Source organism: Diabrotica virgifera, chromosome 7 (genome assembly GCF_917563875.1).
Source record: "Diabrotica virgifera virgifera chromosome 7, PGI_DIABVI_V3a".
Lineage (NCBI taxonomy): Eukaryota > Metazoa > Arthropoda > Insecta > Coleoptera > Chrysomelidae > Diabrotica > Diabrotica virgifera.
In genome coordinates this window covers 92,544,442-92,562,710 of record NC_065449.1, presented here as the reverse complement: position 1 = coordinate 92,562,710, position 18,269 = coordinate 92,544,442, and the positions used below count along the sequence as shown (strand labels likewise).

At 33.4% G+C, this 18,269-nt stretch overlaps 1 protein-coding gene across 1 annotated transcript in view; it reads right to left on the bottom strand.

The window, feature by feature from the left end:
- LOC126887837 (NADH-ubiquinone oxidoreductase 75 kDa subunit, mitochondrial) overlaps positions 1-12,123 on the bottom strand; it is a 64,302-nt gene extending 52,179 nt beyond the window's left edge. The window contains exons 1-4 of the mRNA XM_050655722.1: positions 11,983-12,123; positions 11,536-11,847; positions 7,654-7,956; positions 756-1,023 (exon numbers count right to left, since the gene is read on the bottom strand). Coding sequence (XP_050511679.1) covers positions 756-1,023; positions 7,654-7,956; positions 11,536-11,845 — 881 coding nt within the window. The 5' untranslated portion in view covers positions 11,846-11,847; positions 11,983-12,123. The remainder of the gene's footprint in view (positions 1-755; positions 1,024-7,653; positions 7,957-11,535; positions 11,848-11,982) is intronic.
- Positions 12,124-18,269: the final 6,146 nt, after the last annotated feature.

Below are 18,269 nucleotides of genomic sequence, written 5' to 3'. Positions count from 1 at the left end.
ATGAAATGTTTCATTTACTTCAGTTGAAGCCGGACCTTCTTAAACTAATTTTAAGTTCAGAAAAATATGAATGATGCAAAAAACCGGAAGAAGATGAGGCTCTTCCAGGTCCCTCATCTAAAAACTCTTAATTACAGGCTTGTAACTTTTTCAAAGTTAATGTAATGTGTTATGTTTAGTTTAATTGATATAATTTTTTATCTTTAGCTACATAGTTTATTTATTTTTAATGCCAAAAAGTTATATTTGTCCAATAACAAGATACATTTTGCGTTTTTAATATATTTTTGTTTTTTGTACTTTTTTTTCTTTAAAAAGATATGGTCACCGTAGTTATACGGCAACTTAAAAAATACTTCGGTAGATGGAGTGAAACGACGTCATAATTAACACGTTCCCTGCGGGACGAGGTCTATTTGGCACCGACAAAGTTCTTCGTATACGGCGGAATCAATGTTTATAAGACTTCAAATATGTCGGTACGAGATCTAAAAGACCTTGTCAAAAACTTTCTCATCTGGCGGTTCGGGGCACATATGACCCCGAAGAGGTTGTAATGTGTTTTAAAAATGAAACAATTTTACCTTAGTTTCAAAAAAAAATTCACGAAATGTGCTTGAAATGTTGATTCCAAATTATACTATAATTAATCAAAAATCAGATGTTTGATAAAGGGTTAGAATAATTGGCATTTACTGTATTTCTATTTATTTTTAAGTTTTGAGTAAAACTAAAACATATTTACAAAATCTTACCATTCTTCATTAATCTCTTCGTTCACTCTAGGTACAATTCTCATTACTTCTCCAGTTCTGGTTGATACAATAATATTAGAACCAACGGCATCCAAAACATCAATTGAATCGACTTTTCTAATTTCCCAAGGTCTAGCTGTGAAACTGTATGGTTTACTAGTTAAAGCACCCACTGGGCATAAATCGATGACATTACCAGATAGCTCAGACATAAATAATTTCTCAACATAAGTACCAACTTGCATATCGTTGCCTCTGCCAGTTGTACCTGTAAAAAACCAATCTTTATGAAAAGTATCTACATATTTTTTTGTAACACAGTTAAATATACTGCGGGGCATAAGTTAGGGATATAGAAAATTATGCTAATTTTCATAGTTGATTTTTTGGTGAACAGATGAACTGATTCTGCTAAATTTTTTTTAATCTTTCAGATTTTTCTTTGGTATTTACGCACTTTGGCAACTGTTTACTCAAACTTCTTTTTGAAGTTATACTTCTTTAGGCGCGATTGACAGTAAAATTTCATAATACTGCGCGCATGCGCACACATACAGTATGGCGTTTAGTTGCTAAATCTTTCAAGTTATGTATAAATATATCAGTGCAAGAAAAGGTGTGAAAAGAATATATTAGTGTTTTTAGTAAATTACACACACCGGCAAAATTAGCCGAACACCTTAAAAATGGGACATGTTTGATGTCTCGAATTTCCTAAACCACTGGTCCGATTTGAGTGATTCTTTTAGTATGTTATAGCCTTATTATTTAAGAATATCGTAGTAATGATATTGTTGCTAGACAGGTAAATGTCATTTTATACCGGGTGTACCAATCATACTGTGTTTTTTTCTTAAAGTTTGGAACACCCTGTGGAATATTCTAGCATATGTAAAATATTAAAATTAATACTCGATTGTAGACTGAGGCTTTCTTAACATTTTTCTTTTTGATTCATTTACTTATCTGAGTAATAAAAAAGCTATGTGCGTTAACAACTATCCATGTTTTTCATCAATAAATCCTCATAGTAGGGGAGGAAAGTATACTAAATTTGCAGTTACTCGAGCGTTATGGGGACGTATTGGATTGTGAAGAGAATGTACTAAAATCAAAAAAAGGTTAAGTTTTCCATAAAGTGGGGGACGTTTCACTTTTTAATTTAATTTTCCATTTGAAACAATCATTTTTCTCCGACTATAGCGCTATATATACATAATTCGAAAAAATGTGTCGAATAAAAGTTGCTTATTTTTACGTAAAGAATCCAAATCTACAATAAAAATTGGGGGCTTCTATTTAAGATTTTAAATTAAATCCCCCACCCCACCTCCGTGGGGGCTCGTGACACCCCACGGAGAGGGGTGGGGGTAAATTAAAAATTTTAAATACGAACCCTGCGATATTTCGCGAAATGAACATCAGATCGTAAAACTGCAAAATACACATATTCAATATTTTTCAAAAATCTACCGAATGGCACCACACAAGACCCCACACGGAGGTAGGGTTAAAATCTTAAATAGGAGCCCCCAATTTTTATTGCAGATTTGGATCCTTGACGTAAAAACAAGCAACTTTTATTCGCAACATTTTTTCCAATTATGGATAAATGTCGCTATAATCGGAAAAAACGATTAGTGGAAATGAAAAATTAAATTAAAAAATGGAGAGTCCCACACTTTATGGAAAAATTAACTTAACTTTTTTGGTTTTAGGACCTACTCTTACACAATCCAATAGGTCCCTATAACGCTGGAGTAACTGCAAATTTAGCATGCTTTCCTCCCCTACTATGAGGATTTATTAATAAAAAAATGGCTAGTTGTTAAAGCACATAACTTTTTTATTTTGCACATAAACAAATGATTGAAAAAATAAAATGTTAAGAAAGCCTAAGTCTACAATCTAGTATCAATTTTAATATTTTACATATTTATGCTAGAATATTCCACAGGGTGTTCCGAACTTTAAGAAAGAACACAGTATGATTGTAACACCCGGTATAAAATGACATTTACCTGTCTAGCAACAATATTAATACACCAATATTCTTAACTAATAAGGCTATAACATACTAAAAGAATCACTCAAATCGGACAACAGGTTTAGGAAATTCGAGACATCAAACATGTCCCATTTTTAAGGTGTTCGGCTAATTTTGCCGGTGTGTGTATTTATTACAATTTTGTGTCTTTGGATTTGTCTTCCTCAGGAGTAGGATGAGTATTATTAAAAAATTTTATTGTATATTTATTATAATTCACCTTGTCTGTTTGTTACCGTGAATTGGCATTAGGTACGTCCGAACCGATACACACAGTCCTCGTAGCGTATTTGGTATAGCATTCGACTAGAGATCGAGAGGTCTTGAGTTCGAATCCGGAGCAATCCTATACTTTTTTTTTTATTTTTTTGAAAGCGGTAAGCAAAAAATTAGTTTGGTGTTTAAAAAAAATTAAAACAAACTGTTAAAGTATATTTATTTTTAAGAAATCATATAATAGAAGTATAACTTCCTACGTGCGTACAAAGTATACACACATTCGCTTTGTACTTATACCGGGTGAAAGAAAAGAAATGTTTTTCTTATGTTAAGTTTGATACACCCTGTAGGGAGGACAAGATACAAGTGTGAGTATACATCGAAATCGTATTATAGTCTTATGTTTTGTGAACATTGTGTTTTTTATAAATTTTATTGTTTAATTAAAACTGAAACAAAAGTTTGAGACACCTTGTAAGGAGGAAATGGTACAATGGTACATCTAAATAATGTAGTCTCATATTTTGCGAACGTTTTATGTTTTTAGTTTCTCTGATATCTTTAATAACAAAGAAACTACAGTCGGAAAATGAAAGAATACCCATGAACGATCACATCAATCACTTATTTTGTATTTGCTATCTTTTTCTATAGCAAACATTTGTTATTTATAGAAAAAGACAGCAAATACCAAATAAGTGATTGATGTGATCGTTCATGGGTATTCTTTTATTTTTCCGACTGTAGACGGTTTTACTCTATATGTCTTATCATACACTATGATGAAATTATTTCATAATATCATAGTGCAAGGTTTTCAAAGAAAGAAAATCTGCTGCCGCGATGTACCTTTCGCTATTTAAAGAGCCTCCACGTAGACACCAAATTCGTACTTACTCTCAAGTAACTTCCACCTCTAAACATCACAGAGCCTCCATTAAACAATCTCGCCTCTATTATGTTGCATTGTGCATACTGCTCACATGGTCGACAAATAACTCTTAAGGTGTCGACCAGAATTCTTAACGTTATAGGCCTTCTCGTTTTTAAAGAATTGTTAACTGTTTTTTTATTGTTAATTTAGTTTTGTTTCAGTTAAAACACGTCATGCTAAAGAATAAAAAATATCAGTTTTCATTCATTTTCTTTGTTACTAAAGATATCAGGGACATTCAAAAATCAAAATGTTCACAAAACATAAGAGTACAATACCATTTCGATGAATATCCATACTTATACCTCGTCCTCCCTACAGGATGTCTCAAACTTAACATAAGAAAAACATTTTTTTTCTTCCACCCGGTATAAGTTCAAAACAGAAGTTTGAGTAAACCTTTGCCAACTGTGTAAATACCAAAGAAAAATCTAAAATAATAATTAGTGGAATGCGTTAATCTGTTCAAGAAAAAATCAACTCTGATAATGATCATACTTTTTAGGTGATGCATAACTTCTGAAACTATGTGTAGTACAATGAATGTATGCTTAAAAAAAATACTTGATTTAAAAAAAAACCTATTTATTTATAAAATATCATTTTTCACAATTTTTCTCCATCGTGATTTTTAATGAACATAACGTAAAAGAAGGAAAACATAATACGTTGTGAAATAAAAAGATATGAAACTAGTAGACGTGTAAAGTTATCGATAGGAACCTATAAATTTACATTACATACATATTTTATACAATTCTCCTGTCACAGACATCTAAAGGTGGAAAACTATGTAACGTAATGTAAATTTACAGCTTCTTATCAATAATTTTACAACTCTACTAGTTTTATCTCTTTTTATTTCACAACATATTTTATGTTTTCCATCTGTTACGTTATTTTGACAGTTATTAGCTCGCTCATCACTGTATACACAATATAGAGTAGACCATAAGTCTGAAAACGCCACTTTTTGATGTCGAAGTCAGCAGCAAAAAGGCGCTGGCTTGTCGCTAGTATTGGCGTTTGCTGTGGTTTTGATCGACTTCTTTTTGTAGCTAACAGCAGCGACAAAATGTAGTCTGTACCAGCAAATTAACTACGAATTCGAACGAAGAAACATGCTTTTGTTGCTCCTTCAAAAGCCCAGACAAAGAAGGAAACAACGTAAATTTTTGGTGTATCCCATTGTCAAAGACTGTTCAAAGTTTGTACAGTTTCGTAGATTGTATAGCAAACCACGCAATTATCCTGAGAAGTATTTCCATTATTTTCTGTTGCTATATGAATCACTTCTGTAATAACAAATTGCAGGTTCAGCCTGAACAGCAGCATTGAAAGTGTCTGTGTCGAACGGACGTGTCCATTTTTGTTAACACACACTGCTTTCAAAAGCAACAAACACGCTTGTACTTTTTGTCGCTGCTACCAGCAGCGTTTCAAAGTGATTTCGTGTGAAAAGAGAATCGCTACAATTATTGAGAAGTCAGCCGACGGAAGAGGCGACAACTGACGACAGAAGTTGTAGTGTAGTCTAGAAAACGCCCGTATGAAAAGGAAATGCGTTTTGCTTTGTTGTTAAATGACGCCTTCAAGTAGCGACAGACAACCACTTTTTGCTGCCGACTTCGACTACAAAAAGTGGTTCATCTGTAAGCGGCCTTAAATGGAAGGTCAGAGTTATACAAAAAGAGGAATACACCTATTCTGTATGGAAATTTCAGATTTAATAGTGTTGCCAGATTTACCATCTTTCTGATATCATTAGTCAGTTTGATTTTTTAGGAGTATTCCTGCTTTTGTGCAATTCGGATCAACAATTTAACAAAAAAATTAGGCGATTCCATAATTTTCGTCCACTTACTACTGATCCATTTGAAAATGAGGATCACATGGATTTTTAATACAGATACAGTAGAACCCCGATTATCCGTGCTCCTCGGGACCGGACATTGGCACGGATAATTGAAATGCACGGATAATCCAAACATTTATTTCTCATATAAATACATATGTACATATGTACCTACCATACATGCATATGTACCTACCATAAAAAGATAACAGACAAAATAAATCTTTCATTATGAGTCTCCTTCTCGGCGTATAGGGTTCAAGTCGAGTGATTTACGGTGACGCTACTTTGATAAAACCTCAAAAATGCAATTTGAGTTAAAGAAAGTCATAGCACGGATAATCCGCAGCCCGGATAATCCGCACACGGATAATCGGGGTTCTACTGTACATTGAAAAAATATGTTTCAGCTGGGAAAAAAAAATCATGTGATTTTGGTTTTACTCCTGTCCACACAACTGAATACAGTGATCACATAAAGGTTGGAGTACTTAAATTAATTTTTCCGTAAATGGGCAATTATGGAAATAAATCCCGAAACAGGTCAATTTTTATTTTTAAATTACGATTTTTTGGCCTATATCATACCTAATAGTGAAGTCATCAATTTGGGCATGATGACGTAATCAATGATTTTTTTTAATGTGAATAGGGATCGTGTGATAGCTCATTTGAAAAGTTATTCAATTCTCTATTCAGTAATATAAACCTGAATATAATTATTCATACAGGGTATCCACAAAAAAAATTAATTAAATTGATTTATTTATTTATTTATACTGCACATTTACAGCAATGATGCCAATTATAAACACACAGTTGGTCAATACAAAGAAATAAGAACATACAATTTATACAATACAATAAAATAAATACACTGTAAAATAATAAATAAGGGTATCACAGTTTATGTAACATACTACTCTTTTTCATATTATATAGGTCAAGGTCTTCACTCACGTTAAAATCGTTCATTGCCATTAATCAGTTTGCCATGGGGGAGTTTGCGTACTCTGGAGTTATTTTAAATAAAGTGTGTCTAAATCTAAGTCTTTGGTCTGGTACATTAAAATTTATAAATGAAGGAATCGTAGGAGAATCTATGATTTGATGAACTATATTAAATATGAAAATGATTTGGGCATTTCTACGTCATTCGCTCAATAACACAGTGTCAAAGATTATGAAGAGAAATTAATTGACACAAACAGAAGAATGTATGTAATTTATTTAATTCAAAATACATTTTACTACTGTCAGAAAGCAGAAAAAATCTTGATTTACTTTTGCATAGCTTTTCGCTTAAATTAAATGTTCAAACTGCCAAGAGGCGGGTGGGTGGCAGCTTGAAGATTGAATTACGGTGAAAAGCAATGTTTATTTGTGTAATAAACATTTTTTCTGTTTTCTGACAGCAGTAAAATGTATTTTGAATTGAATCAATTACATACATTCTTCTTTTTGTGTCAATTAATGGAATTTAAAAAAATATTTTTGGACACTGTGCAGGTATACATAATTATGTTAATGTTTATATTACTGAATAGACAATTAAATAACCTTTCAAATAAGATATCACACGACCCCTATTCTTATTTAAAAAAAAATCATTGATTACGTCATCACGCCCAGATGGATTACGTCACTAGTAAGAAATATAGTCCAAAAATCCTAATCTAAAAATAAAAATCGACCTGTTTCTGGATTTCTTTAAAAAATCGCCCATTCACGAAAAAATGAATTTATTCCAACCTTTATGTGCTCACTGTATAATAAAAACATGCATAACCCTAACCTAACCAATTCAGGAAACATTTTAAACAAATCTAATTTTTCAACCTACCCAAATCGTCAACGCCTGCAATTTCAGAAGCAAATCTAATACATCTGGTACAGTGAATACATCTTGTCATAATAGTTTTGACCAATGGTCCAATATCTTTGTCTTCTACAGCCCTTTTCCCAGAAAAGTCTATATCAGTAAATCTTGAACGGTCTGAACCAAATGCCATACTCTGATCTTGTAAATCACATTCACCACCCTGGTCACAAATTGGGCAATCAAGAGGGTGGTTCACTAATAGGAATTCCATAATACCTTCTCTGGCTTTTTTGGTCATTTCAGAGTCTGTTTTAATTCTCCACCCTGGAAATAGAAATTAATATTTACTAATCTATTTAAGTAAACTACGAAAAAAAGATGATGTAGTCATTCAGGTCTATAGACTGCTTAATCTTTGTTTACATATGTATATATTTGTGCATCTATCTCCCTATTATTCAGAGCTAACCAAAATAGAAAAAACATGGGTGTTGGTGAGCAAAATGACTGTATGCAATGTCACTTTTAAATAGTTAGATGTGTGAAAACCCATCAAGGCAAACAAAATGTAAAAACTGTAATAAGGCTGGTGCTAACATATGGCTCCAAATCCTGAACACTGACATGGTATGGTATAGTGAATAATTGCTAAATAGGATGTTTCAAACATACTCGTAATGTGCTGTACAAAATACATGGAGTAATAAGTGAAAATAGCATAAGGCATAAATGATACAATTTTGAACTGGACAAACTCTATAAGGAACTAAGGATAGATACAGTAATAGTGGTAAAGATAAACTGCATAAGACAGATTGGCCATGTGATAATAATGAACCCTGGAAACATCAGAATATTTATATTCAAAAACCCAGTAGGAAGTATAACTACAGGAAGACCTAGACTAAGACATCTGAATAACGTGGAAGAGGAGAACAGTTGGCATTATCAAAGGCATTTCATAAGGAAGTACGAAACAACATCCTAAAACAGGCCAAAGCCCACAAAGAGCTGTAGAGCAGTGATGATGATAATCATGTGTAAAAATTAAGAGAAAAAAACTTTTGTGAAGTCTCGTAGGACATTGGAAAAAATTTGTACTCCCATCCATCCAATGGCACTACAGCCCAAATCGAGCCTTGGCCTCCTTCAATAAGCTTCTCCAATCATTTCGATTTACCGCTGTTCTTTTCCATGAACGTGTTCCCAGAAAGTTCCTGGCATCCTCATCGACTTCGTCTTCCCATCTCTTTTTAGGTCTTCCAACAGGTCTTCTTCCCTGCATTCTTGCATTCAGCAGTTTTCTGGGGATTCTACTCTCGTGCATGCGGACCACGTGCCCTGCCCACCGTAATCTCTGCAGTTTAGTGTGTTGTGCTAGAGTTGGTTCGCTATATTGCTCGTATATTTCTCTATTATACCTAATTCGCCAGTTGTTATTTTCACTTATTGGGCCCAGTATCCTACGTAATACTTTTCTTTCAAACACATCTAATGCATTGGCAGATTTTTGTGTCACCACCCATGTTTCGCAGCCATAACTTACTATGGGCCTGATTATTGTTTTATATACCCAGAGTTTTGTTTTCCGGTGTACGTCTCGCGATTTGAATATGTGGCCCATTGCAAAATAGGCTTTATTTGCCAGCACAAGCCTTCTATTTATTTCCGGTTCTTCTTCATTGCTTGCAACCAGATCCATTCCTAGGTACGTGAATCTATTCACATGTTCTATATCGTCAATAAAGTGTTGTTGCGCCGGTCTATTTGATCTGGTTTGTATGAGTAGTTTTGTTTTATTTGTGTTTATTGCTAGCCCTACTGCTTCTGCACTCTGTTTCAACTCAACGTAGGTTTCTTCCGCTGCATTCATTGTTCTGCTCATTATGTTTATATCATCCGCGTATGCTGCTAATTGGGTAGATTTGTTTGTAAGTATGTTATTTCCGCTTACCGTCAACCGTCTAATTACATATTCAAGAACAAGATTAAAAAGCGTTGGAGCCAGTCCGTCGCCTTGTGCGCAAAAAAAATTTGTACTAATATCACAAAAGTGAAAATTGATTATATAGAAAGAGAACATGTTATGGATAAAGTAGAAGATTTAATAATAAATATGGTGGACAATATGGCGTTTTTCAACAAAACAGACAAAACAAAGACAAAATACCAACTCATGTTAAGTTGAATAAAATAAATACCCAACTTTTGAAAATGAACACTGACATGTTTTGAAATAGTTAGAGTTTTGTTTTTCTGGTCATACTTAAAAGCAGTAACATCAAAGGGTTTCAGAGTATTTTCAAACTCAAGTCTGTTTAGTGGAAACGATCATGTTATGTTTATTATTGTTGCCTAACTATTCTGAATACCGATTTTGTACCAAATTCATTGTTGTTTTAGCTCGCAGAATTTCCCTAAATCACTCATATGTTTTAGTGAAACTTAATAGTCTGAAGGTAACAAACTTTACAAAGAGTAGTGGAGTAATGAAAAAAAAAAAAAATGAATAAAATATGAATAAATAATAGATGCCTCTCGGGAAAATTGAAACTAGTGGAACCCAAAGGATGACAACTATAAAAATATTATTAAACAAATTAATTCTTATAAAGAAATTAGCCAATTGTGTGACACCAACTGGCATACAAATTGAAAGAAAAATTAAAACATAATTTCCCAATATCAATGTGAAAGAAGGAACTATAAAAAAAATGAGGAAATCTGGTACAAGACAGCATTTTACACCAAAGTAGTTTGGTTATAATGTAATGTTTTATGTGTTTTCTTCTCTAAATATGCTGGTCAGTTATTGAAGAAAAAACTTTGCACCTGGTTGCACCAACAAATCCTAAGCTGCAGCTTAGCCCAGCTCAGCTTATAGATAGGGCCTCCTTAAATTTCACTTACATCGCACCGTAATTTAAGATTCTAACCTAAGCACATTTTAACTGAGATGAAGGTTAAGATGCAATCCACGTGGCAATCCATTGTGGCAAGCTGAAAATTGATCTAAGACTCAATGGTGCAATGCATATGTTTCGTAAGTTGAGCTTAAGGCATGGCATAAGCTTAAGATCTGTTGGTGCAAAACAAACAAAATGTAGTTCTCCTGATGGAAATAAGAGTTTTGGTTTTCATTTTTTTACCATTATAAAGTTTTTTAATGGTTTAAAGACACAAGAATGAATAAACTATAAACCAAAACAAGAAAATAACTGTTTTATTACTTTTATATCAAACCTCATACAGTCGGAAAAATGAAAGAATACCCATGAACGAACATATAAAACACGCTGTATTTTCCTATCACCGTGTCACACAAAAAATTGGATAGCGCAAGGACATGTAATAATTATTGTTACATGTACTTGCACTGGACAATTTTCTTTGTGACACGGTGACAGGAAAATACAGCGTGTTTTATATGTTTGTTCATGGGTATTCTTTCATTTTTCCGACTGTATTTCCAATATATATTGTTGTTGTCTCGTATTAACACGTTCAGTGCCCATGACACAGGAGTAGCATCACAAAAGTTTTATCAAAGGTACCAATTCTACATAAGTGGCATCAGTAGTACTGTGTTACTAAATGAACAATTTAAGTATGTGGTACCAGCCAAGTGGTGCTTGTTCAAGATGAGCACCGAACATATTAATAGAAAAATAAATAACAAAAGCGCGAGTGTCACAAATGATTCTACATCTGTGACACATCAGTGTATTCCCTCCCTTTAACTGTTGTTTATAATACAACTAGTTATACAATAAAGCCTGCACTTTGTGATCATTTTTCAGCTAATCTGATTTATATATTAAAGATACCTGTAAAAATAATGCACTCAAAAAGTAAATCACTGAATATGAAAGTAAAATACCGATTCAAAAATTACTTCTATACCTTTCATCACAGGCATGGCACAGGCTGCTACTGGTTTAGGAGATTTTTCAACTTCAACCAGACACATCCTACAGTTCCCTGCAACTGCTAATCGTTCGTGATAGCAAAACCTAGGAATTTCAATTCCAATCATAGCTGCAGCTTGCAGGACTGTTGTACCTGGTTCAACCATCACTGGTTTATCATCTATGAATACTTCTATTTTTTCAGGTTTTTTTACTTCGCCACTTTGACATCTTGTGGCAACAAATAAATGTTTTGGGCTAGCTTTAGCCCCGCTAAGGACTTTTGAAACCGTGAAACGCAGCATACCTAAAATGTAAGTTACTTAAATTACATAATATATCCTTTCAAAACATGTATTTTAAACCTCTTATTTACTAAACATATGGTATTTGTAACAAAGGGAATATCACATATTATCTGTAATGGAACTAATAAAGATACCTTAGTGTTTAAAATTTAAACAAATATTCAATATTAGGAAGAAAATGACATGATATCCACTATAAGGGTTAGAAATTTGACATTTCACCAAGATGCCAAGATTAAAAACTAGATGACAGATGATGACAGTTAACGACAGTAGACAGTTTAAAAGTAACATATCCAGGTGTATAGTCCGTACAATATAGATACCGTTGTACGTCATTATCTACGTCAAACATCTAGGTTGATATTGGCGGCTCGTGATTTTTACAAATGGGCATAGCCACCTTTACTTTACAAGCCATGAAGAGAAAAAGGCAACGTCGCAATTGATGACGTCCGTAGTCTGACTTTCGGACTACCGCTTTCGAAACTACGATTTTAAAGTACAAATTCTGGTAAAATTTATAGTATTTTTTGAGTCGAACAAGAAAATATTATTAATTGGAAGTTTGTACAAAATAATATTAAAAGTAATTCCTTGTAAGTAACGTTTATTATATAAAAAAAAACCAACAACAAGAATATAAACGGGATTAATTTTTTTTCGAATCCTAAGAAAACTAATAAGTATTTTTCAAAAGTTTAAACGCAGAGTGAAAGATTACATTAGGACCAAGGGCCCAAAGTCCCTGAAAACTTCTATGTTTATTTTAATAAGTTACAGGGGTGAAAAACTAAGAAAATTTAGTGTGACTTTTAGTTTCAAATATGTCATTAAAAAAAACTTTTTATTCATTCTAAGGGACTTTCAGCTCTCAGTAATAAAGTAATCTTTTATTTTGCGTTTAAATTTTTCAAAAATACTTATTAGTTTTCTCAGAATTCGAAAAAAATGATTACATTTAAAATACAGGCGTCAAAATTTTGCGTTTTGTTCCTTTCCCCTTAAAGTTTGTCGCACTTATTTAGATAGAAACACCCTGAATTGATAAAGAACAAATCTAGTTGTTAAACATAAGCGAATTAATCAAAAAAACAGAATTTTAAGAAAACCGGAGTCTATAGTTGGGTTTTAATTTCAGTATTTTATAAATGCCCGGTACAGCATAAAAATTTAACTGGTTAGCAACAATATTATTACAGCGGTATTGTTAAAGAATTAGGCTATGACATATTAAAAAAATCACTTAAATCTGCCAACAGGTTTATTAAATATAAGACATTAAAAATGACAAAATTTTTAAGTGGACGGATTTCTATATGCACGCAAGTTTATATAAAAATATATTATATTGAACTAAAATCATCTTAATAACATACCTTTTAATGTTCTTTATAATTTGGAGCACGAAGTATTGTAAAATATTTCAGTTTCTCTGTAAATACAGTGAAAATTATTTAAAAACAAATGAGAACTATCAGAATTAATCGGTCTACCAATAGATGTTGCCAAGTTTCAACTTCATGGCTTGTTAAGTAAAGGTGGCTATAGGTTTGTTCCAACATGAACTTTTGGACGGTCCAGAAACCGTCACGAAACTACTTGTACCGTTTGTTGTGCGAATGTTCGTAATTGTATCGCCCAGTTATCGTCCCATGACGGTAATCATATATTTGTCATTTTTATTGGTGACAGCTTGTGTGCTTTTAGTCGATCAAAGGCTCAAAAACTTTAAAGAATTAAGTCCTAGTGCGCAAGTCAGTCCAACCAGCACATTATGCATTTGCCCGATTACTGAAATTATCATCACGAAACCGTCACCGAAAGATCACAATTCTTGTTGGAACAGTGGGAAGGACGATCCGATGACGATCATATTTTTGTTGGAACGGATTTTGTTTACTGCGCAGGAGCATTACCGTTTCGTGACGGTTCTCGGTTGTGTTGGAACAAACCTTTGAAATGGGTGAGTTCACCAGACCAGTGCGCTATGTCAGCGCTTTGAAACTGTTTAAGATTTTTCCGGTGAACGTCATGTCAATTTAGGCTAAACTTCAACGTGTTGACGAAGCGGTCGCCATTTTATTCAACGTAGTATTTGTATCGCTTCAATATTGAACGTGTTTAAGAAATATGTTGTAATGGCGCGCTGATTTGAAAATATTTACTTTTACAATGGTTTTAATTATAAAGTAATTGAAACTTAGGAGATACATAATTGTATACCCAGATAGCACAAGTACGTTTTATGGACATCCAATGGACGTGCATCTGTGTACATTGGAACGTCCAATGGACGTTCCGCTAAGGTACAATGGACATCCGATGGACGTCCAACGAACGTCCAGAGTTCACAAAATTGGACGTCCATAGAACGTCCGCTACAAACGTACAGTGTACGTTGTTGAAGCTTTCAGTGTACATCTTATGTACATTCAATGTACATCTGATGTACATTCAATGTACGTCTTATGGACATTTTTGTAGGGCACATTTCAGAAAGCAATCTATAGTGTCCATAATGTTTTGAATACATACATAGCAAAAAGCATTTAGGTATAGGAAATAGTTCCTATAATACTAAACTTATACTTTAAAATATTACACAAAATACCTTTTTTATTTCTCTTTATAATAACTTTATTATGTATACTTTATTATAGGAACTTCATTAATGCACGACTGCACTTGCACGATAAACAGCAAACACAAAGATATCACGACAGGATGTATTATATTGTATGTAAGAACTTAATAAAGACAAAATTCAGATAATGGCGCCCTATGAAACATGCACATTAAAAGAGGTTTATTCATAGATAAAGAATATATATGGGTTTATTTCTGTTCTGTTCTGAGTGTTCTGTTTCCTTCCAAACATTATTTCTTAGAACTTGAGTCAGTACGGTTGTATATTGCAAGCGGGTTTGCCATTCTGTGAATTATCATAAATAAATCCTCCTTCAGTTCTTCAGTATTCCACAACAATTAACAGGGATAATCCCCTAAAAGTACCTGCCTAATACTACCTTTTACGACCGATAGCGTGAAGAGCGACAACGTTGTCAAGAAGATTCTCATTTAGTTTGGCGGGAAATTTAAGTTACAAAATGCACATTTAAGATTTAAATTGGCAGTGTCTAATTATTGTAAGTTCTATAATTACCGATGAGCGATGTAGCTCCTTTATTCTGAAAAAGTTTACCATCGTTTTATCATCATCTAATATTATATAGGTTTAATTAAAATAATTTTAGTGGTTCAGTGTATTCTACTAATAATATTGCTTTGATTAAAACAAGAAGCTATATATATATATATATATATATATATATATATATATATATATATATATATATATATATATATATTTGTACAAATATTTTATATATATATATATATATATATATATATGTAAAATATTATACGGGAAATAAATATTCTACCTTCGTCTGCGCTGCCATCTTGGGAACGTTTTCGCTGTCTACAGCTCATCAGCCAAGCTCTCAGAACAGACGAAGATGTAGAATATTTCCTCCGTATACCCGAGGCCGTAAGACAGCCATGCAGTCCTTATGGGACTAGCGCAATCTGAGTTAGTTAGAAGCAACCTACCTTGCTCGTTTCGGTACGAAACCGATCTGTGTCTCTACTTTGAGGCCACGAGATGTCACCTGGTATTTATTGAAAAATACCTACGGCGTCAAACAAGCAGCAAATAATCGCAACTTTATACTTTTTAAAAAGTATGAAAATAATATGTAAAATATTATACGGGAAATAAATATTCTACCTTCGTCTGTGCTGCCATCTTGGGAACGTTTTCGCTGTCTACAGCTCATCAGCCAAGCTCTCAGAACAGACGAAGATGTAGAATATTTCCTCCGTATACCCGAGGCCGTAAGACAGCCATGCAGTCCTTATGGGACTAGCGCAATCTGAGTTAGTTAGAAGCAACCTACCTTGCTCGTTTCGGTACGAAACCGATCTGTGCCTCTACTTTGAGCCCACGAGATGTCACCTGGTATTTATTGAAAAATACCTACGGCGTCAAACAAGCAGGAAATAATCGCAACTTTCTACTTTTTAAAAAGTATGAAAATAATATGTAAAATATTATACGGGAAATAAATATTCTACCTTCGTCTGTGCTGCCATCTTGGGAACGTTTTCGCTGTCTACAGCTCATCAGCCAAGCTCTCAGAACAGACGAAGATGTAGAATATTTCCTCCGTATATCGTAGTAATAATAAAAAAGTTATCGTATGTGTAATAAATAAAAACGAAGTTCAGTATCAATAAATTTGAAAAAAATTTAGAAAATATTTTTTTCCAATTAGAAGCATGTAATTGCATATTTGACCTTAGTTTCTATTTCCAAACAACTTTTCATAATAAGAATTTTCGATATTGAGAGAAATAAAGGTACTTTACTCTTGAACGAGGTTTATATTTTTTGACTTACCTCGTATAATATTGACAAAATTTGATATCTGATGATTGAATCTTAGGTTTTAGAGCATGCAGAACTTTTTATAAAGAATAACTTTTTTTCGTAAAATGAATAACAAAAAAGTTTCCCATATGTTTCCAACTTAAGTAGACACGCTGTATATATAGCCATGGCGTAATGGACGTACATAGTACGTCCAGTTTTGGTCCATGGACGTTTGGACTTTAAATGTACGTTATATGGACGTCCATCGGACGTTGTGTGCTATATATGGGTACGCTCACGAAATTGTAAATCTGTGTATTGAGGAACAATATTTTCAACGTAATTCATATTTCTCGTGACAATTATTATTTCCAAGTCCAGTACAGCCAGCAGCACTAAAAATTATTTCTTGTTCATGTCATTATCAAACAACAATAAAGGTAGTATTATTGTCCATTTTTGAATTAAATTTGTGTAAGACACGTCCAAGTTATCGTTGAACGATAGCACAATATAAAAATAAACAAAAACGACGAATCTCGTTTTAGGTTAAGTTCATAATTCATAAAACATGCGGGAACATAAAACAAAACCAACTATGAAAGTGTCAAACGGAAAAAATACCATTCACCAGACTGAACGTAGTTTAAAAGCGCTTAAACACAGCTGTTCAGTTGAAACTTAAACTGATTATTTCTGGTGAACGCAGCCAATAGGGGAGGCTATACCTAACTGTAAAATATCTAGACAAATTTGCACTAGTAAAAATAATCCGCCAAAAAAATCTAATTTAAGGCCCCATTTTTTAACCATTTTTTATTTACATTTTATAATATCTTCATAATTCATAATTTCATAATTATCATATCATTTTACAAATAGTTAGTCTAATTGTAAAAGTGTATTACCAAAGATTGTGTCGTTTATTTGTTAACAATTCTATCTCTGTAAGTAGACATGCATATCAAAATAAATACAGATTTGAAGTTTTGCAGTCCAAACAGGTTAAAGGTTCACATTTTTTAAGATACTCAACTGAATTTTTTTAATTCTAAAAGCGGCCTACTGCGAATCCAAAAACACGGTAAATTACGATATTTTGCTTTGCATTACAGATATCGGAAAAAATTATTTGAACAAGTTGTTCCAAATATTATTCTAATCCCACATACCAAATTTCATCGCAGAATTCGCACTTTTAGTTTTTTCATTATTTGTAGTCAGGATCCTAAAATCGGAGAGGAGGCTGCTGGCCGATCTCCGGGCAGCGTGTGCGTTAAGCGATAATGCTGCTCTAAGGAGACCGGGTCTCCTTAAATGCTGCTGGGCTGCACGGAGCATTAGCAAGTGAGATATTCCGGCCAGCAGCCTCCGCTCCAATTTTAGGATCTTGACTACAAAATAATGAAAAAACTAAAAGTGCGAATTTTGTGATGAAATCTGGTATGTGGGGTTAGAGTTAGAACATTATTTGGAACAACTTGTTCAAATAACTTTTTCCGATATTTCGAACGCGAAGCAAAATAGCAAAGTAAACAGAACAGTGTAGCACGTGTCAAAAATTTATGGGGAGGCTAAGCCTCCCTTATCTCCTCTGACCAGCCGCCACTGTAAGCGTTAGCTGTCAGACGACACCGCTGGAAGTCGCTGTGAACAAAAAATTCTTGAATTTATTTCGGCGGTATATGAACCTTTAACTCCCTTCGACGGACACTCTCAACAACGGACGCGGACAGTAAATGAAAAAAATTAACGTTTTTTCCACATATTTTACAATATAAAACTACATTTTTTATTATTTCAAATCAATACAGATGCCCACGACATGTGATATTTGATACTGTTCACGTTATCAGCACTACAGTTTTATTACTTGTAAGTAATAAAAATGTATTGTATGTGTCCACCAGGAACTTATTAAATTGTGTTTTGCTTTTGACTGGAATAAATATTCAAGAATTGTAACCGAAATATCTGATTAAG